Source organism: Orcinus orca, chromosome 5 (assembly GCF_937001465.1).
Source record: "Orcinus orca chromosome 5, mOrcOrc1.1, whole genome shotgun sequence".
In the NCBI taxonomy this organism is placed as follows: Eukaryota; Metazoa; Chordata; class Mammalia; order Artiodactyla; family Delphinidae; genus Orcinus; species Orcinus orca.
In genome coordinates, this window is record NC_064563.1 from 67294727 (window position 1) to 67316476 (window position 21750).

At 39.9% G+C, this 21750-nt stretch overlaps 2 protein-coding genes across 4 annotated transcripts in view; one reads left to right on the forward strand and one right to left on the reverse strand.

Moving 5' to 3' along the window:
• EHHADH (enoyl-CoA hydratase and 3-hydroxyacyl CoA dehydrogenase) overlaps positions 1-11372 on the reverse strand; it is a 50517-nt gene extending 39145 nt beyond the window's left edge. Inside the window, exons 1-3 of the mRNA XM_004278444.3 lie at positions 11080-11372; positions 6511-6614; positions 1746-1918 (exon numbers count right to left, since the gene is read on the reverse strand). Of these exons, the coding sequence (XP_004278492.1) occupies positions 1746-1918; positions 6511-6614; positions 11080-11153 (351 nt within the window). The 5' untranslated portion in view covers positions 11154-11372. The remainder of the gene's footprint in view (positions 1-1745; positions 1919-6510; positions 6615-11079) is intronic.
• A 9899-nt stretch (positions 11373-21271) lies between these two features.
• MAP3K13 (mitogen-activated protein kinase kinase kinase 13) overlaps positions 21272-21750 on the forward strand; it is a 161628-nt gene continuing 161149 nt past the window's right edge. For 2 of the 3 annotated variants that reach the window (XR_007477410.1, XM_012536245.2), the window contains exon 1: positions 21272-21360. The gene's annotated coding sequence lies outside the window, so the exon portion shown is untranslated. Of the gene's footprint in view, positions 21469-21750 lie in introns of all 3 variants that reach the window. The other variant, XM_033403197.2, reaches the window with a different exon arrangement.

A 21750-nucleotide genomic window follows, 5' to 3' on the forward strand; every position in this document is an offset into this window, starting at 1 on the left:
GCCCGTGAGCCACAACTACTGACACCCGTGAGCCTAGAGTCCATGCTCCACAACAAGAGAAGCCACCACAATGAGAAGCCTGCGCACCACAGTGAAGAGTAGCCCCCGCTCACTGCAACTAGAGAAAGCCCACATTGCAGCAATGAAGACCCAACACAGCCCAAAATTAAAAACTAAATAAAAATTTATTTTAAAAAATGAAGGCAAATTAAGACATTTTCAGATAAATAAAAATTGAATTTGTTGCTAGCAGATCTGCCCTACAAGAAATCCTTCAGGATGAAATGAAAAGACACTAGACAGTAACTCAAATCCGCATGAAGGAATAAAGAACACTGTTAAAGGGTAACTACACAGGTAAATATAAAAGACAGTATTAATGTAATTTTTTGTTTGCAATTCCTCTTTTTCCTTACCTGATTTAAAAGACCACTACATTAAGCAATAATTATATATTTATGTTGATGGGCATGCAATGTATAATGATATAATTTGTGACAATAACAGCATAAAGGTGGTGTGTAACAGAACTATATGGGAGCAAATTTTTTACATACTATTGAAATTAAGTTGGTATTAATCTGAACTAGCTTATCAGAAATTAAGATGTTAATCCCCAGGGCAACCACCACGAAGAAAATAACTCAAAAATATACAGTGAAAGAAACAATAAGAGAATTAAAAGTGTACTAGAACTTATCCATTTAATACAAACAAAAGCATTAATGGAGGAACTGAGGAATGAAAAAATATAAGACGTAGAAAACAAATAGCAAAATGGCAAAAGTCCTTCCTTATCAGTAATTATGTTAAATGTAAATGGTAGAGATTGGTAAAATGGATAAAGAATATTTAATAATAATTTAGATACAGTATTAGTATAAAAATAGACTACAAGTGAAATACAATAAAATTCCAAATGTATTTTTTTTTAAAAAAAAGATTGCGAAGAAAAAAAATTACACAGGAAAAAGACAAGGAAGAAAAAAAATAAAATGTCAATAGTGGTTATTTCTGAACTGTGAGTTTATGGTGACTTCAGTTTTACATCTTTGTACTTTCCTGTATTTTATAGTCTATTACAATGATGAATATTATCTTTATTATTAGAAAAATGTATTACTTATAAAAATATTACTATTATAAGACTGGTATCACAAACCTCAATCTACATGTCTAATAACCCAAATTAAATCTATTTCCAGAAATACATGGATTTACTAGTTGTGCACAGTTTCCAATAGGAACGTGTCTTCTTAAGTACTAAAAATTATGAGACCACAAAACTGAAATGTTTGAGATAGGAAACAAAAATTTAAGTAAGTATGTACACTCAGGGGTGATGGTCAAAATATTAATACCTCATACTGCATGAGCATAGCTCAGTGAAATCTGATGTGGGCCATAGTACTAGAGCAAGGTCCTGGGTGTCCTGTACAGGAGTTCCCCTTTAACTAGTGGGTCATGGGAAGGTCCAAAGGCTAGGGTTAGGGGAAGTGATGGGACAGTCACAGGCTCAGGGTAGTAACTCTTTATCAACTAGAATGGACATATTTCAACATTTCAACAAAGAGTAACACTGTACTTGTATGTAACAGCTGAACACCAGTGCTAGAAAAACCTAAGAGTTGTGAACCAGTAAGCTAACCATTCAAAATGATCACCTCTGATGTTATGACTACATTTAGAGCTTGCTCTAAAGAAAAGCTCCCTGCATCAAATCCCATATGGATCCCCTCTGTTACCTCTGCATGGGCAATCCTATAGTGACAGCCCAGGGCCAGCTCCAGTCCCCCTCCTAAAGCCACCCTTTGGATAGCTGCCACCACAGGCTTCTTGTTTCTCTGTACTTCATCTACTACACTTCCCAATGTCAAGTCAAAGGTCTTATCAGCACTGAAGCCACGGATATCAGCACCTAAGAACACAAAGACAAGGAAAAAAGAGAGTTGAAGAAGACTTTGCTATAGAACAATAAGTTACCAGATTACACTTAAGGAATCTCAGATCTCTTTGGACCCATGAAACTCTTTATCCTTTGGTTGCAGACACAGTAAAGGAACAAGTAGCCTGGAAAATGTAGAAAGATATGAGAGAAAATCCTCAAATCTTTATCAGAAGTCCTGTAATCTAAAATCTGTCTTTCCATATGATAGTAGTAACTCTACTTTTAGAAAAATTTGAAAGCTCAGAAAAGGGAAGCAAAGATTCTAAGATTGAGTCAGCCATTCCCATTTTTTGCATGATACTGTTCACCAACTCTATTCACAGCAATTTAGACCCATATCTTTGTTAAGGGCATCAGTCATTACAATATAAAACCTCAGGGTAAAATGAAGACATATTTGTGAGTTATATGTTAATCAATCAGCTTAGAATTACATTTCTGTGATAGACTTTTTTGTGATCAATAAAAGTAACAACATTTACTGCTTTTCCTAATTATAAAAATCATATGCATTATAGAAATCTTGAAAAATACACAAAATTATAAAGGACAAAAATATTACTCCAAATATCACCACACAGAGATAACAATGTAATATTTTGGTGAATTTTTAGTTTTTTCCCAATGCATGTATGTAAATTGCTTTGTGACCTTGAGTAAGTTATTTAACCATTTTGTTTCAATACCTATCTTAAATAACTGATGTGACAATTAAATGAATGTTTACTATAATATATATTTTTAACAATATTGAGAACACTCTGTAAAGTCATTTTTTATATTTTCCTTTTTTCACATAACATTATACATAGTATTTCATATATTGTCTCATTTAATTTTCTTAACAACTAAGTTAAATAGTCTATTAACATTTTACAAGTTTAAGTTTAAGGCTTTGAGATGTTAAGTGACTAGTTCAGACATATGATTCTGTAACTGGTTGAATAAGGATTTGAGCTCAGGCAGTTTGACTACACAGCTCACATTCTTAAATGTTATACTACATTCTTCTACTTGCAGCAAAAGGTTAGTATGATCATCCCAATTTTATAGAAACCAAGGCACAGACAAGAGTATAGTGATTTCACTTTTTAACTGTTTATCTCTGGCACATAGAAATGCAATTAATTTTTGGATCCTGATTTTACATCCAGCAAAATTCCTAAATTCTATTATTAATTCTAATAATTTTCTGATAGATTTATTTTTTACAAACACTCATTTCTTCTGAATAATGATGGTTCTGTTTCTTCCTTCCCAATGCTTATACCTTTTATTTCTTTTTCTAGGCTGGCCAGGGCCTAGAATATAATGTCAAATACAAATGGTGATAGCAGCCAGCCTTGTCTTATTTCTTTCTGAAAAGGAAAGCATTCAATTTACCATTTTGTTTGATGTTTGCTGTAGGTTTTTAAAAATAGATACATTTTGCCTGATGAAGACATTTTCTTTCTATATTTAGTTTACTAAGAATTTTAATCTTTAATGCATGCTAAACGTTACCAAGTGTTTTTTTCTGCATCTCTTGAAATAATCACATGATTTTCCTCCTTTAATCTTTTAATAGGATGAATTACATTGATGTCTCATGTTTAATGAATCTGGTATTTCTGGGATGAAAGTGATATATCATGCTTTTTATATATCGTTAGATTCAGTTTTATTATATAATGTTTCAGAGTTTTATATCTAGGTTAAACAAAAAACAAAAATACAAATAAAATTGGCCTTTAATTTTGCTTTTTCATACTGTCTTGACAGGTTTTGTTATCAAGGTTATGCTAGCCTCACAAAATGAGTTGGGAAGTGTACTGGATAGAACGGTGTCCACCCAGAACCTGTGAATGTGATCTTATTTGGAAATAGGGTCTTTGCAGATATAATCAGGTAAAGAAGAGGTCATACTGGATCAGTGTGGGTCTATATAAGATCAGGGAAATTTGGACACAGAGGATAAAGCCACAGGAAGACAGAGGCAGAGATAGGGATAATGCAGCAACAAGCCAAGGATTGCCAAGGATTGCCAGCAACCACAGAAGCTAGAAGAGGCAAGGAAGGCTTCTTCCCTAGAGGCTTTGGAGAAAGAATGGCCTTGCAGATATCTTGATTTTGAACTTTTAGCCTCTGGAACTCTGAGAGAATAAACTTCTATTGTTTTAAGCCACCCAGTTTGTGCTCACTTGTTATGGCAGCCCCAGGAAACTAATATAGAAAGTGTTCCCTCTTATTTTTATTCTCTGAAATGTTTGTGTAAAATTAGAATGATATTTTCCTTGACTTTTCAGTTAGAGGTTACCAATGAAGTCATCTGGGACTTGAATTTACTTTGTGAGATTTTTGATTACTGACTCAATTTCTTTAATGGTTTTCTGTTTCTTGTTGAATCAATTTTGTAAGCTCTGTTTTTCTACTTGTTCATATTATCATTTTTAATGGCTAGAGCATCTTCAGTGATATCCCTTTTGTCATTCTTTATATGTATTGTTTGTATTGTCTCTTTTTTTTCTTGATAAGCCTCTCTGAAGCTTTATCAATTTTATTAGTATTTTCAAAGAACATTTGATATTATTGTTCTCTTGATTCACATTCGTATTCTATTTTAGTAATTTCCCCTCTATCATTTCCTTCCTTCTACTTCATTTGGATCTATTTTACTGTTTGTTTTGTCAGTTCCTTAATAGGAATACCACAATATGTTTCAGTGTTTTTTCTTTTCTGATATATACCTTTAAGGCCATACATTTCCTGCTAAGCTTTGCTTTAACTGTATCCCTCAAGTTTTATATATTGTTTTTATTATCATTCAGTTAAAAATATTTTCTAAATTACATTATGATTTCTGCTTTGACTCAAAGGTTATTAAAAAATGAATTTATTTTCCAAACACATGAGAATCTCTAGTTATATTTTTGTTATTGATTTCTAGCTTGATTGCACTGTTGTCAGAGATATTCTAAATGAAATTTATTGAGATAAGCTTTCACAGTCCAGTAGCTGATCAACTTTTGTAAATGTTGCAGATTGGAGAATACATATTTTCCGATTGCTGGGCACATTGTTCTATCTAAGTCCATTAAGTCAAGTCTGACAATCCCTAATGCTTTTCCAGAACAATTATTTTTGCTGCCTCTGAACTCTAACTACGTTCTCTCCTACCTCCTTTTTTTTTTTTTTTTTTTTTTTGCAGTACGCGGGCCTCTCTCACTGTTGTGGCCTCTCCCGTTGCGGAGCACAGGCTCCGGACGCGCAGGCCCAGCGGCCATGGCCCACGGGCCCAGCCGCTCCGCGGCACGCGGGATCCTCCCGGACCGGGGCACGAACCCGCGTCCCCCTCATCGGCAGGCAGACTCTCAACCACTGCGCCACCAGGGAAGCCCTCCTACCTCCTTTTTTACAAAGAAATATCAGTTCTGATTTTTCATAATTCTGATCCCTCACTCCATGCCTCAAAGTCACCATCTTGGGCTCCCAACCTTAAGTTTTCAAATAGTTGAGTAAGCTATTTAATAGCTGGTTAATGTTTGGCCCACTATTTAACTTCTCTTAGGCTTAGCCTTCTCATCTGTAAATGGAAACTGTAGGATTTACTGAGGATTAAAATATAAAGTATGTAAAAATATTACTATTTTCATTGTTAATAAGTAAATAAGCTACTCAGTACTGGCACATAGCAGGTAAGCTAAACGGTAATTATTATAATGATTAATGTGTTTATATTTATTCATTGTTATGATTTCAACATCTATTTCTTCTCAGGTTACCACGACATACATTAAATTCCTCTGGCAAAAAAAAAAAAAAAAAAGAAGAAGAAGAAGAAGAAAAATGAAAAAAATTCCTCTGGCTACAGTAAGAATACATGGACCTTCATATCCATGGAACTTTTATCAAAGGGTATAATTTGGGAAAAGAAGAAAAGGTGCCACAAATACCAGTGAATAAATCACCATTTCAGATGCTTTTGCCGTATTTTGTCACTATTTTGCATCTTCACAGGATAACCCAATAAAGAGTGCATGGTCACTGAGATGGGTGACTATCAGAAGAAAAATGAAGTCCATTGCAGGACTCTGTGTAAAATAAAAAATAACATTTATCGAACATGTTCTGCATGCAAGCACTGCTCTAGGGCTTTCAGATGTGTTATCTCATTTACTCTCACAAAAACCTGTTAAGATATAAATATTATGGAATCTATTTTATAAATAGAGAAATTGAGTTTCAGGAGATTTAAGGGACTTGCCCAAGCTCACATAGGATGGTGACACATGCAGAGCAGATATGTACCAGCAGATGTATACTAGCAGCTATAATAGCCATCAAGCCTGGAACTAAATGTCCTCCAAAGGCCCAATCCAATATAAAAGAGAGTAAGGTCAGCATCTTCTCTGGGTTCTCTCCTATGACTCTTGTCTCTTTCTCCACAATGTTTCTCATTCCCATTCAACTCCCATATTCATTACCCACACTATAGTATTACCCACAAGAACAGATAATGCAGCATTGATCTCAGTCTGTGGCAGGATTTCAGAGAGCATGGGAGAGGGTTAGACACTGGTTACCTGCAGAGAAGATGCCATCTGCTCCACAAATCACAATGGCTTTTACTGTATGGTCTGTTAGAGCTTTCTGCAGACCCTCTTTTATTCCACGGAGAACAGTCTCACTAAAAGGGAAAAAAATTACATGAAGCATGAGTCAGAATCAAATTTCTACCATCTCAGAGTTTTTTTCCCTTTCTTAACAATGAAAAATTAAACATATACACGATGTATAAAAATCCTAGATACTTATCATTAAACTTTCACTAATTTAACAAATAATATATGTATTTACTGTAAATTAAGCACTGAGTTGATTAAACACATAAACTTTAGGAAAAAAAGTGTTTTCCTACATTTTGCTGTAACTTTGACCACTTAGAATCAGCACTATCAATTTAAAAATATTATATACATATCCTATGTACAGTGAGGGCTTACAACATCCTAGGGAGAACAAAATGTACACAACACAATATCACACTAAAATAAGTGCTGTAATAAAGGTACAAAGAAAGTGACGTGGAACTCCCGAGAGGAAAGAAAGTCTTGTTTTTAAAAATAAATTTATTATTTATTTATTTTTGGCTGTGTCGGATCTTTGTTGCTGAGTGTGGGCTTTCTCTAGTTGTTGTGAGCGGGGGTTACTCTTTGTTGTGGTGCACGGGGTTCTCATTGCAGTGGCTTCTCTTGTTGTGGAGCACAGGCTCTAGGCACTTGGGCTCCAGTAGTTGTGGCGCATGGGCTCAGTGGTTGTGGCTCACAGGCTCTAGAGAGCAGGCTCAGTAGTTGTGGCGCACGGGCTTAATTGCTCCGCAGCATGTGGGATCTTCCCAGACCAGGGATTGAACCCGTGTCCCCTGCATTGGCAGGCGGATTCTTAACCACTGCGTCACCAGGGAAGTCCCAAGAAAGTTTTTTCAATTTGTCATATTGGCATAATATAAGAAACTGAAATTGTCTAAAAATAATAGTCTAAGTGATGTGGCAGGGGCTGCAAGTTACCCCCAAATATCCCTCCATCCCAACATTCTTCGAAGTATTAAACATCTGGTTTTTAGCTGGATACATGGCTGCCCAAAATAAAGACTACATTTCCCAGCAGTAAGGTCAGCCCGAGGCATTAATTTCTGGCCAATGGGATGGAAACGGATTTGGTACATGCAACTTTTGGGAATAGTCCTCAAAGGATTGGGTATGCTTTTTGCTTTTTCTTTCCTCCCTACTTCTGGCAGGAATGCAGATATGATGGCTAGATTTGGAGCAGCCATTATGGATCAAGAGGTGGAAGCTGTTTATTGAGGATGGCAGAGCAAAAGATAGACAGAATTGGGATCACTGATGATTGTGGAGCAGCCATACCAGTCATTCCAGGACGCTGCTGTGAGAGACATCAACTTTTTCTTATTTAATCCATCATGATTTTGAGTTTTCTGTCACTAGCAGCCAAGCCTAATCGTAACTAATTTAGGCGGTAAAGGCAAGGTCTGGGAAAGAAAGGGCATGTAGTAGACTTTGCCAAATTTCAGTAGATGAGGGAGTCATCCACAGAGGAGATAGTTAAAGCCAAGATTGAATGAGTCTGCCAAAGAAAAAGAACAGAGAGCTGAGGGTAGATCTAGATGATCTAAGAGGTGGGAGAGGCTCAGCAGAGTGATTCAGTACCAAGGGAGCCCAAAGTCACAGAGACCAAGAGAGGAGAATTTGCCATGAAGCAGAGGATCAACAAGTGCCAAGGGATGATAAAGGAGGAGAACTGGGAAGAGTGGTGAGGAATTGCTTAAAGGAAAAACGATAGAACCAGAGTCGAATCAGTTTTGCCTTAGAGTTCTAAGTATTGGGGGAACATTTTATACAGAGTGAAAAAAAAATCTTAAAACAAACAACAACAAATGTCCATAAAGCCAGATTGTTCAGACCAGCAACTGAGTTAAAACCTCAGGGAATAAAGGAGATACTTGCCCTTGTTTATGGCAATTCCCTTTTTTCCACCATTTAACCCCGCTGAAATCAAACAAAACCTCTTGCCTTCAACTAGTTAATTAGAAACCAAATCTGCTAATGGAAAACTGATTCTGAACCATCCATACTACTGAGAAGTCCAAAAGGCACATATTTCCTTCTGGGTAAATGATGGCTGGAAAATGAGCCCAATCTGCGCCACTGAGGAGACAAGGCTGGCTTTTCCCATTTCAACCAACCCCTACTCTTTTATTTCTTATGTTCTTGCTAATTTTGCAAATATAAAACACAGGAAAAAAAGAAAAATGAAAATGGCTGTAGTAGATATAGCTTTACTAGATTCTAGTTGAGTGAAAAGGACAACAACTTCGCAGCAATGTCAAGGTCACAGGGGTTAAGAAATTATTTTCTCCCCTTAATATTGTCAGGCATGGAGAAATGGAGTCTAAAGGTAACATTTCATGAGTGAGGACCAAAGATCTTTAGCTTCTGTCACTATAGGAAGCCTTTCTTGTGACAATTTTTTAAAGCCAGGGGGTCAGCGAATCAAGCCGTGGCTTGTGACCAGCATTCTTCAAACAAAGAAATAGAAAAGAAAATATAATATATCAAACAAAACAAATAAGTTTCACGAAACTTTGTTTTCAGTTATGTATTTGTATGTGTGTGTGTCTTAGGTTGCTATGTAAAACATGGATTCCTGTGTGGATTATAATTTTAAAAAGTGTGAAAGCCATTGTTCTGGGAGATGGGCCTAGTAATCAGACATGTCCTACACTTGTAAAGAGGGTTGGCATTCACCTGAATAGAAGGAAACCTGGCTGGCTAAAGGAAGCAAGGAAAGATTTGAACTATTTGGTTGGGCCCAAAAATATTCAAATAAGAATCTCTCACTTAGCTAGGAAGAAATAACTTCCCACATAAAATTAGAAATAGGAAGGGAGAAAGGAAGGAAGGGAAGAAGAAAAGTGTAAAGCAAAAAAAAAAAAATTGGGAACCTGTTAAACTTGATGAATGTGCTGGGACACACACCTCTACCTAAACATAAGTTCAGAAGAAGGTAGATGGGAAAGGGCAAGAAAGCATTTATTCCCAAGTGGAGAAAATCTTGATGCAGCTGCAATGAATCCTGAGCAGCGGGGCCTGCTGGTAGGGGCTTGTAACAGGCCTTCTGACTAATAGTACTAATGATAGCTAACATCTGTTAAGTGCCAGTTTATAATCTCTAACACATTTAAACCTCACAACAACTTAATGAGGTAGATACTAACATTTCTCCTGCAAGGGGGGCTAGGGGGCAGGTTAAATAACAGAAACATTTTAAGTAGTTATGGTAAAATATTCCTAGTTATAGGTAGTAGACTGTGGAACCTTTTTCCCCAAGTTCTAGATGGGCACAGTTTCCCATTATGAGCAGAGGTTAAGGCAGAGTCCTAATATTTAGTAATTCTAATAGGAATACAGTCAAGTTCAAAACTGATATGTAATCATATTACTCATGTTTTTCTTCATCAAAGCCAAAATAATAAATATTTTGCTTTTTTCTGAGAGTGGCAAGTAAGTGGACATTATCATCCTTGAATGATTTTATTTCTGATTTTTTATATTTTTAAATGCAAAATTTTATATTAAAATAATTATACTAGTGCTAATGATAAAATCAAATCTGATGATAGTAGGATGAAAATTCAGTTAAAATTAGTATGTCTTCTCATTACAGTCTCTTTTTGCTCCAGCATCATGTGATAAGGATTTTGACCAAAAGTCTTTCTCTTTATGCTTTATATGTTCTCCGTAAATTATCATTTCTTCTAATCCTACTCCCTGTGGATAGGTGACTCTTTCCTAGGCTGATGTATCACTATACTTTTTTCAGAGATATAAAAGAACCAAACCTATATAACGTCATTAACTTTCAAAAGAGCAGCGTTAATCTCACTTTTAAAAAGTAATGCTTTTACAAGTTTAACAAGGAAGGTACTCCACAGTAGTTTTTCAGAAAACGCTATTTAATAGGCTTATTCTGATATGGGCTTAACCCAACATGGATCTTCCACGGAAGCACTAAGACCTTAAGGTTTACAACAGACCAAGAGCTATACCTTTGCATATCTGGGCCAGGACACAATCCTCTTTTACTCACTGTGTTGGCATTAAAGGGGATCTATATTTTTAACAGTGCGAAGCCACTTTATTGTTGGATTCCTAAAACTTTTAGTCACACATTATAAGGGTGGCCTGGACTCGAGGTTGGGAAGTGAAGGATCAAGGTCCAGCCAGCATTGCACTAAGACCTTTGGAATAGAAAGTACGGCTGAGAAGTCAAAGTTGCAAGCAAGCAGAAGAGTCCAGCGCGAAGGGAGCACGGACAGACCCGATCCATCCCAGCTCCCCCGCTTCGTAGCCATCTGTCTGCCTCTCAGCCTCGGTTTCCTTACCAGTGAGAGAGTTCTCTGCAAACAGGAACTGAGCTAACCAATGTAAAAGGCCCTGGCATATGCCCAGGTTTAATCCGTTTCAGTGTCTCTCTCCGTTTAAACCAGCAGGGGAGAGTCAAAGCTTCCACTGCAGGCAGGCGGCTAAGACCCTGCTCGCTGTCCCCGGGCTGAAGGCGGCCGAGCCCGTTACCTGAGCGCGTTGACAGGCGGGTTTCGTAGGCGGATCAGCGCCAGGCAGTTCTGCAGCCGCGTAAACTCAGCCATGTTTCCTCAGTCGCCGAGGTCGCCTCAGCTCATGGCCCCAGGGCGATATCACTTTCACTGGGCGCTGGGCCGGCCCCGCGAGGAGGGGCACCTGCTGGGCCAATGTGAGCTCGGCATCGCCTCCCGCCCCCCGGGCCGCTCCAGGGCGCCGATGCCCATCATCCATCCCAGACCTCCTCCTTCCCCGGACCACAGCCCCGCGCTCTGCAGATCCTTGTCGTCTCCTCTTTGTTGGCTCTTGTCCTGCTCCCTGCACAAAGTAGATCAGGGAGGACTATGGAAAATGAGTGGAATTGCCAGCAAGTCGAGATTTGCAAACCGCTGGCCCAGAGGGGCTGGCTACTCTGGACAAGTCCTAGGTTCCCTAAGTTGGTGGAGTTGTGTCCTCATCACAGTTTTCATCTACACGATCCTTCTTAACAGGGACAGATATCTGGGATCCTCACAATTATGTGATATGACACACACCTGGAACACATAAAATACACAAATCATTCATTTCACCTAAATGGGTACGGTACTAATATCAAATATTTACAGAACCGTCATACAGCGACCTAGTGAAACCTTCAACTTTCCTGTCTGCCCAATCCTTCCATTTCTTTCTTCTTCTGCCATTCCTAAAGATTGTGATTTCCAATACTTCAACCACCAATCGAGCACCTATTATGTGCTAGGCTGTAGGCAGGAGACTAAAGATAAATAAAGCCTCGTTCAGGCTGGGACAAAGTTTTTAAAGATGCAGTTGGCCTCAGGCGGTCTCCACAGTCCATCAGGGGGCTAGAAGGCAGTCTGGAAGTTTCAGAGAAAAAAACAATGGAGCGGTTTTATTCACTAATGTTTCACCAATTTTAGCAAAGATTAAGGATTATTTTCATAGATTTTCTTTTACCTGTTGAAAATAAAACCAGGTTCCTACTCCTAGGAAAGTACCTATTGCCTTGAAGCCCTGAAAACAAGTAGCAGTCAGAACCCATCTAATCCGTCAAGGACAACCTATCAAGGACAGCCCCTCATTTTTTTTTTTTTTTTTTTTTTTTTGGCTGCGTTGGGTCTTTGTTGCTGCACGTGGGCTTTCTCTAGTTGCGTCAAGTGGGGGCTACTCTTTGTTGCGGTGCACGGGCTTCTCACTGTGGTGGCTTCTCTTGTTGCAGAGCACGGGCTCTAGGCACTTGGTTTTCAGTAGTTGTGGCACATGGGCTCAGTAGTTGTGGTTCGCGGGCTCTAGAGCGCAGGCTCAGTAGTAGAGTGTACGGGCTTAGTTGCTCTGCGGCATGTGGGATCTTCCCAGACCAGGGATCGAACCCGTGTACCCTGAATTGGCAGGCGGATTCTTTTTTTTTTTTTTTTTTTGCGGTACGCGGGCCTCTCACTGTTGTGGCCTCTCCCGTTGCAGAGCACAGGCTCCGGACGCACAGGCTCAGCGGCCATGGCCCACGGGCCCAGCCGCTCCGCAGCATGTGGGATCCTCCCGGACCAGGGCACGAACCCCCATCCCCTGCATTGGCAGGCGGACCCTCAACCACCGCGCCACCAGGGAAGCCCGGCAGGCGGATTCTTAACCACTGAGCCACCAGGGAAGTCCCAGCCTCTCACTTTTGATAGCCAGCCAATCACAAACAGCCCAGGGCACACGCCTCTGAGTGCCAACATTCAACATCAACCAGCCTCTTACAAGTGGCATCAATCTCTACTGCCTCTAAAATTCGCCAATCCCTGAATTCAACCTTGCCCAAAAACTATATGTAAGATCAACAGTCTGCTCTGCTTGGAGAGACTATGTATGACCAGCACAGCTTTCCCTTACTGTAGGAAGCAATAGATTCAGTATTGTCTTTTCAGATGTCGGCCTCTAGGGGAACAATTCTGCCGTCCATCCTAACAACTTCGAGTACCTCCACAAAGGCCATGTAGGCAAGGCTTAACAGTTCTGAAATTGCTCCTGGAGGAAGTGGAGATCAGCATGGTGTGGAGCCGTTTTGAGGCATTTTTCTCATCTACATCTTGGAGTCAGCCACGGGTCATTTCTCATCTATCTCCCTAGTTTTATTTGAACACAGAACTTTCTGCCTTGCACCTCCCTCCCCTTAGGTACAGCTGCAAATTTCTGTGTAAGTCTATAAAACTGTTTGGCAGTTTATTTTTTTTTAATTCTATTTTTTTTTTAGTGAAACAAGTAAAAGGTTTATTAATAAAAGGTTTATTTATTTATTAATTTAATAAATAAATAATAAATAAAAATTATTAATTTAATAAATAAATAAAGGTTTATTTATTTATTAATAAAAGGTTTATTAGGAGCAAAAAAGTACATGTGAATAGACACATGTCTGGGTGGGCTCAGAGAGAGAGTCGCGCCTTTGTGGTAGTTTAAATCACTTACATGGGGCCTTTCTTCTGGGTTTCCTCTGGCCAATCATCTTGCTTTGCCTGACTCAGAGTCCGTATTTGGTTAACTCAGTGTCCTCCCCGTGTGCGTGCGCACCTCTTAGCCAAGATGGATTCTGGCGCAGAAGCCTATGGGAAGGTTGACGCCACGTATTATGCGGTGGTGCCCCCTCCCTTTTTGGCCCCCAAGGAGTCTTTCTACACATGGGTAGTCGGGAAGGTCTCCTTGACCTCGAGAATGAGAAATATCTGGTCTCTTTATTGTGAATCTGGGCAGGACTCAGCTCCTCCCTGCCTTGCTTGGCAGTAGTTTAGAGTTGGCTCCTCAGCAAGGCCGGGATTAGGGTGGGCAAAATTGAAGAGGGCACTCACTCTCGGTTTCATGCAATTGCTGACCCTGCCCTGCTCCTCAACAACAGCGATCCCCACAGTTCCTGTAATCTGTCATCCAGCCCCTCCTGTTTGGTGCCATACTGTGGGACTAGGTAGCAGATACCATGCTGATCTTTCTTTTGCTGTCTATGTAAATAATAAACTGTCTAAATCTATTTGGACTCCTTATGGGCCCAATCTATGGCAGTGTAGCAAGCTAATATAGCAGGTGCCACCATGATGTTGTTTACAGACCACTTGACCCCTTGACAGTCTCTTGATCGTTGTGATGAACTATTACATTCTTAAATTGTCTTCTTATTAGTTCCAACAAGTGCTACTTAGCAGGATGCCATTCCTCTTGACTAACACACTTCCACATCATTTGCATGTTACTGCTTTTGCTTCTTAAATATGTCATTTTCATTGCTGTCTTGGTGTTGCAATTCACAAATAGATCAGTTGATCAGGACTTCCCTGGTGACACAGTGGTTAAGAATCCACCTGCCAGTGCAGGGGACACGGGTTTGATCCCTGGTCTGGGAAGATCCCACATGCTGCAGAGCAATTAAGCCTGTGTGCCACAACTACTGAGCCTGTGCTCTACAGCCTGTGAGCCACAACTACTGAGCCCACGTGCCACAACTACTGAAGCCCAAGTGCCTAGAGCCCATGCTCCGCAACAAGAGAAGCCACCGCAGTGAGAAACCCGTGCACCTCAACAAAGAGTAGTCCCCGCTCAACGCAACTAGAGAAAGCCCACGTGCAGCAATGAAGACCCAATGCAGCCAAAAACAAGAAAAAAAGAAAAAGAAATATATTCAATGGCCATGATTAAAAAGTCTACAAATAACAAATACTGGAGAGGGTGTGGAGAAAAGGGAACGCTCCTACACTGTTGGTGGGAATGCAAGTTGGTGCAGCCACTATGGAGAACAGTATGGAGGTTCCTAAAAAAAACTAAAAATAGAGATGCCATACGATCCAACAATCCCAGTCCTGGGCATATATCCAGACAAAACTATAATTCGAAAATATAGATATACCCCTATGTTCATAGCAGCACTATTTACAATAGCCAAGACATGGAAACAACCTAAATGTCCACTGACAGATAAATGGATAAAGAAGATGTGGTACACATATATAGTGGAATATTACTCAGCCATAAAAAAGAATGAAATAATGCCATTTGTGGCTACATGCATGGACCTAGAGATTATTATACTAAATGAAGTAAGTCAGAAATATAAAGACAAATACCTTATGATATCACTTACATATGGAATCTAAAATATGACACAAATGAACTTATCTATGAAACAGAAACAGAACTCACAGACAGAGAACAGACTTGTGGTTGCCAAGGGGGTGCAGGGGAGGGTTGGATTGGGAGTTTGAGACTAGCAGATGCAAACTGTTATATAAAAAAATGGGTAAACAACAAGGTCCTATTGTATAGCACAGGGAACTATATTCAATATCCAGTAATAAACCATAATAGAAATAAGGTTTACAAAGAAGTATATTCAATATCTTGTAATAACCTAAAATGGAAAAGAATCTGAAGAAAAAATGTATATATATATAATATAATGAATTACTTAGCTGTACACCTGAAACTAACACAATATTGTAAATCAACTATACCTCAATTAAAATAGTAGTTCATTACAGCTTAAAAGAAAAATATAAGAATGTAAATATAAAACTTTTATGTACTAGAACGTGTAAATATATACTCATGGTAAAACAGAGCTAGCTATCTAAACTTGGCTTTCCCTGCATTGGTGATCTTTTAGCTCTGGAATCAAGGTGTGGTGTTGCAACACTTCATTTGATAGTGACATGAAGCCATCAGAGCAGACTGCTTTGGTAAACCAATCAGGTTTTTCTGGAACGAATGCAAAATATTGCTTTCCAGCTGGAGTGATAAAATCTCTCATATGTTCTCTTTAATGTCCTTTCCCCTCTCACTGTGGGATACAAATGGACACAAGCCTCCCGGGGAGGATAAAGCCGCAGAAGCCAGACTTCTCAAATGATTCTGTAAAGGAGAGCTGGCCCACTGACTGGAACCAACATGGACTGTTACTGGCTAAAGAAAGAAATTTGGGTCTGTTTGTTAAAGACTTTAAACCTATTGTAACTAATATAGTGAAGAAAAGGGCAGTGAGTACACACTTCCACAGTGAAGTTGGCTGACACTTGAGGACAAAAGCTGCTCATATTAGTGTCTGAAATGAGAGATGGGATAAAAATAATTTCTTCACTATACAATACCATCAGTAATGATAATTTTTATAAATTCAAGTGGCTTGCTCAAGTTCTGAGCCTTGGAGATACACCCCCCACACACACACGCACACACATATTCAGTATCTTAATAAGATAAGCCATCAGGATTTCTAAAGGAGACCCAGCTAGGGCAAGAATGACTCTGTCACATGTTAATCATTTTCACCAGCTGAAATGGCAGAGATCAACAATGTACTACTGAGCATATTTAAAGATCACGCCCATGTGCTGCAACAAAATTTGAGTTGAATGCAGCCAAAAATCGAACTGAGAATTCATTCACTGCTATCTCCCCATGTTTCAGCCTCTCAGCTTTCCAGTGGGCTCTGCTTATCACTTTAGGTTTGCAAATAGTTTTTCACTAAATGCCATCTGTCAACTTCTGAACTGAAAATCATGTACGAAAAATGTCCCTTCTCAACAGGATACCACTCCTGGCATTCTCTGGCATCCAATTTCATTTCATGTTGAAAGTGCAATTAGGCTGTAGTTCACCTTTATGTTTTCTCAGATCTTTCTCCGGATTTCCCACCATATCATTTTACCGAAGAGACCATTTCATCTGCTAATAAGAATCCTTTTCAGATTTTTCTGACAAACTGGCACCATTTAGAAAAAGGCTACATATATATAAATTTGAGAGATGCTCTAGCTTATTTAGTCTAATATTCTCTCAAATATAGGAATGCCTCAACAACATTCCTAGCACAAGATTACCCACCTCTCTTGAATGCTCTCAATGATGGGGAGCTCAGTACTCTGCATGGTAGACATTTTTGCTTGCTAAAAATTTGCACTATTCCTTAGGACTTTCCACTTCCTGATTCTACTTTTGTTCTCAAAAGTAATTACTCCATGATTCTACTTTTGCTATACACTGTCTTCCTTTAATTAGAACAGTCTTTCATCAAATATTTAAATATGCTAACAAGTCTGTCCCAGCCTGCTCTTCTTAGGCTCTTCCTCAGGTACCACCATTTCTCATAAGAGAAGCAATCTCTAGTTTCTCACTACGTGGGTTGTTCTGGACACTCTTCGTGTTTGTCAATGGCAATGATTCTCTGTATTCTGCACCTGTCATCAATCAGGTGATATTCATGTTCCCTTAACTCATGTTTGTTCTTTTTTCTGATCCATAAAAACTTTTTCCTTTTAAATTTCAAGTGATGTACTCTTTTCTTTAAATGATAATTAACTTTTTATTGAGATAGAACTCACATACTACACAACTCACCCTTTGAAAGTGTACGATACAATGATTTTTAGTATATTCACAAAATTGTACATCATCATCACTCTCAAATTCCAGAACATTTTAAGACCACAAAAAGAAACCCTGTATCCATTAAGTAGCCACTTACCATTCCCCTTTCTCCTTATCCCCAGCAAACACAGATCTACTCTAATAAAGACACTAATCTGTCTCTATGGGCTTACATATTCTGGACATTTCATATAAATGGACCCACACAATATGTGGCCTTTTGTGTCTGGTTTCCTTCAGTTAGCATAATGTTTTGTTTTTAAGATCCATCCATGTTGTAGCATATAGCAATACTTCGTTCCTTTTTATGGCTGAATATCCACATTTTGTTTGTCCATTCATCAGCTGGTAGATATTTGGGTTATTTCTACTGTTTTGGCTACTATGAATAATGCTGCTATGAACATTTCGTGTACATGTTTTTATGTAAACTGTGTGTTTAATTCTCTGGGGTATATACCTAGAAGTAGAATTGCTTGGTCGTATGGTAATTCTATGTTTAACTTTTTGAGAAACTGCCAAACTGTTTGGCACCATTTAGCATACAATACATATTGTCTGAGGTTTCCAATTTCTCCAAATCCTTAGCAATACTTGTCCATTTTAAAAATTATTAGGCTAGTTGTTTTTTTTTTTCAATTTTTATTTTTTTATTATTTATTTTTGGCTGCATTGGGACTTCATTGCTGTGCGCTGGTTTTCTCTAGTTGTAGTGAGCAGGGTCTACTCTTTGATGTGGTGCACGGGCTTCTCATTGTGGTGGCTTCTCTTGTCATGGAGCATGGGTTCTAGGCACGTGGGCTTCAGTAGTTGTGGCATGTAGGCTCAGTAGTTGTGGCTCACGGGCTCTAAAATGCAGGCTCAGTAGCTGTGGCGCACAGGCTTAGTTGCTTTGTGGCAAGTGGGATCTTCCTGGACGAAGGATCGAACCCGTGTCCCCTGCATTGGCAGGCAGATTCTTAACCACTGCACCACCAGAGAAGTCCCCTCCACTCTTTCTTTCATTCATTCAACAAACATTTTAGAACTGTCCTCTCCCAGAGTCTTGGGATACTCAATCTTTACCAGTATAGATGGTTATTCAGATAGGTGGTATAATAATGTCTTTGGTTAGAGAAACTAACAGAAAGAAAGGGAGAAAGGAAGAGTGAGAGAAGAGAGGAGAGGGGAGAGGGGGAAAGCAAAGCAAAGCAAAAAAGCCATCTAGTGGTCACAGTGGGAGATAGCATGTGTCTTTTTTTCTACTAGACTGACTAACACAAGGTTTACTGGAGGTAGGACCTTGAAGAGGAAATCGAGGCTAAGAGGGGAAGTGATTTGTTTAAGGTCACATGGCTAGTTAATAGCAGAGCTAGGCATAGAACCCAAACAAACTGACTCTAAGACCTGTGTAAACTGTGATTGACTCTTAAAAATGTGGTTTGGGAGTTCCCTGGCAGTCTAGCCGTTAAGATTCGGCACTTACACTGCTGTGGCCTGGGTTCAATCTTGGGGAACTGAGATCCCACAAGCCGCGTGGCATGGCCAAAAAAAAAGAAAAAAGAAATATATATATATATATATATATGGTTCAAATGATTTAAAATTTGATTAAAACATTTTATACTGATTTTTATCAAGTTATGGTATGTTGGTAGCAAAGGGGGAAAAGAACATTGGTTGAATGAAGGCACTAGATGGACCTATGATAACATTAACATGGAATTATTTTTTCATTAAAAGGTCTGTCTCCCTTACCATACAGAAAGCTCCTCAAAGGCAGGGGGTTATTTTATTCATCTTTGTATCCCTAATGCCTGGCCTGGTGTCTCCTGAATGAATGAATAAATGAATAAAATTAGGAGGCTTAGACTTTAGAACTTACTGCCATTGTCTAATTTTGTGACTTTCAGTAAATTATTTAATTCCAATGGACCACAGATTCATTAAAAGTATCATTGAGGGCTTCCCTGGTGGCACAGTGGTTGAGAGTCCGCCTGCCGATGCAGGGGACACAGGTTCGTGACCCGGTCCGGGGAGATCCCACATGCCGCGGAGCGGCTAGGCCCGTGAGCCATGGCCGCTGGGCCTGTGCGTCCGGAGCCTGTGCTCCGCAACGGGAGAGGCCACAACAGTGAGAGGCCCGCGTACCGCAAAAAATAAAAAAAAAAAAGTATCATTTACCTTTTTTAATGATAGAGTTGGAAGAAACCTTAAATTTCATCTATTCCAACTATATTATTCTATGGGTCTATGGGATTACCTGGTCATTTGGAACACAGACTCATAACCAACATTTCAATAATAATACCTATGTTAGCTTTGTCATAGTCCTAAAACAGAGTTTGAATATTTAAGAGAAATCGTGTCCAAAAGAGAAGTCTAAATAAAGTTGTGCCATGTTATTGGCAGTGTATTCACAGTATTTATGTTTACCCTCAGGAACTGCTTGAATCCGTTACTTATGCCTGTCCAGCCAGTTAAAACTGAAGGTAGAGCTCACAGGAATTGATACTTAACCCCTCATTTCTGGGTAAATATAAGAAGTTTGCCAGGGGAGAAGGGGCTACGGTGTTTGAAATGAACCCAGCAGTGGCAAGACCAGAACATTCACACGATCATCAGAATCCTGTGGCAACTGCTGGGTTCCACTGCTCTTGTCTCTCTTGGACTGGGATTTTCCTAGTCCTTTTCACTTGAGAGTGAAGGTTTTGCAAGTGAATCTGCTTTTACCTTATTAACACCTTGAGGCATATTTTGGAAATGGAGGAAGGTAGTGAGTATTTTTAGACTCTACTTCTGGTCCTAGCCCTGCCATTAATTGTGACTTTTGGTCAGTTGCTTCTCTGGATCCAATTCTCCTTACTTGTAACATCAAGAGGTTGACTAAATAATTACCTCTAAAGTTCTTTTCAGTTCTAACATTCTGTGAATTTTTTTTTTTGTTCTAAAGATAAATCCTCAGCTCAGCTGGTCCCATCTATATTTTCCTGGGTTGACTCTCTTCCTCCCATAATAACTTACTATGCATCTCCACATTTTTGAGGGCAGGGCTTGGGTTTTACTCATCTTTCCCTCAGTACCTAGCACAATAACCAAGCAGGTGATTTCAAGGAGCGTCAAAACGGATTCTTATACAAACTTCCATCTTTGTCTGGAGGAGCTCACAGTTCAGAAGTACCAAGCATCATTAATTAATCACTTAATTAAAAGCTGAGGATAAGAGGAAAATCGGTTCCAAGCTCCTTTACCATCTGCATGTTCCAACAGGAAACCAGAGAGCGTTTGTAATAAACACTCATTGAATGCTTTCACTATGCCAGCGCTTTCCATGTATTATCTCAAGTAATACACACACCAACCTTATATTCTAGGTACTAATATTGTCTGTTTCACGCTTGAGGAGGTTAAGGAGGTTAAGTAACTTGCCTAGGTAATACCGTTACAAGTGAGAGGCAGCATCACTTGAGCAACATTTAGAAAACCTTGTGATTCTCCGAGCGGCCTGACGAGTCCAGAGAACAGTGATGAGTTCAAAGTACAGAAGGAGCAGAAGGAAGTGATCATCTAAGGGAAAGCTGCAGAAGTTGGCAAAGAAGTTTGAAAAACAAAAAAAATGCTCTTCTCCAGGCTGTTCTACATAGCCGGAGTTTAGGAAAGCAAGCAGAAAAAACCGCGTAAACAAGGATGGGAGAGCGCCTGGAACCCAGGGGAACCGAGGAACAGGCCGGAAGTGGCGTCAACTAGCGGCGTCAAGTGCTTAGCGGGACTGCGGGGCCGGGAGGAGTTCGGGCCGGACGCGACACCCGGAAGTTACGCCCTGGAGGAGGTACCTGGTTGTGGAGGGCGTCGCGATGGGCGGGGCGGGGCGTCAGTGGTCATCCTGGAGCCACGGATCCCAGGCAGGTAACCTGCGGGCCGAGCCTGGACCGGGGCAAGGGTGAAAGTTGGGGTTGGGGGCTCAGATTGTTAGAAGCTCCAAGCTCGGGCGGGGAAACGTGGATCTCGCATGAGGTGGGGTCTGAAGGAAAGGCTTCCTGGCGTGGGACTCCCTGGAGAGACAGGGATACGAGGAACTTTGGGAACGGGGTCGTGAGGGCCGAGGTCGTTGAGGAAATACAGGCTGAGTCTTCTAGGAATCGGTCATGGCTGGGGGTCACAGGCTCATGAGTGTTGGCGCTCGGGGGTGAAGAGATGGAACCTGGGCACTGAGATGAGCTGACCTAGAGTTCATTTCCCTCCTACTCCGTCCCCCGTCCTGTTCTGCTAGTAGGGGACAGCGACATCGTCTTTTCA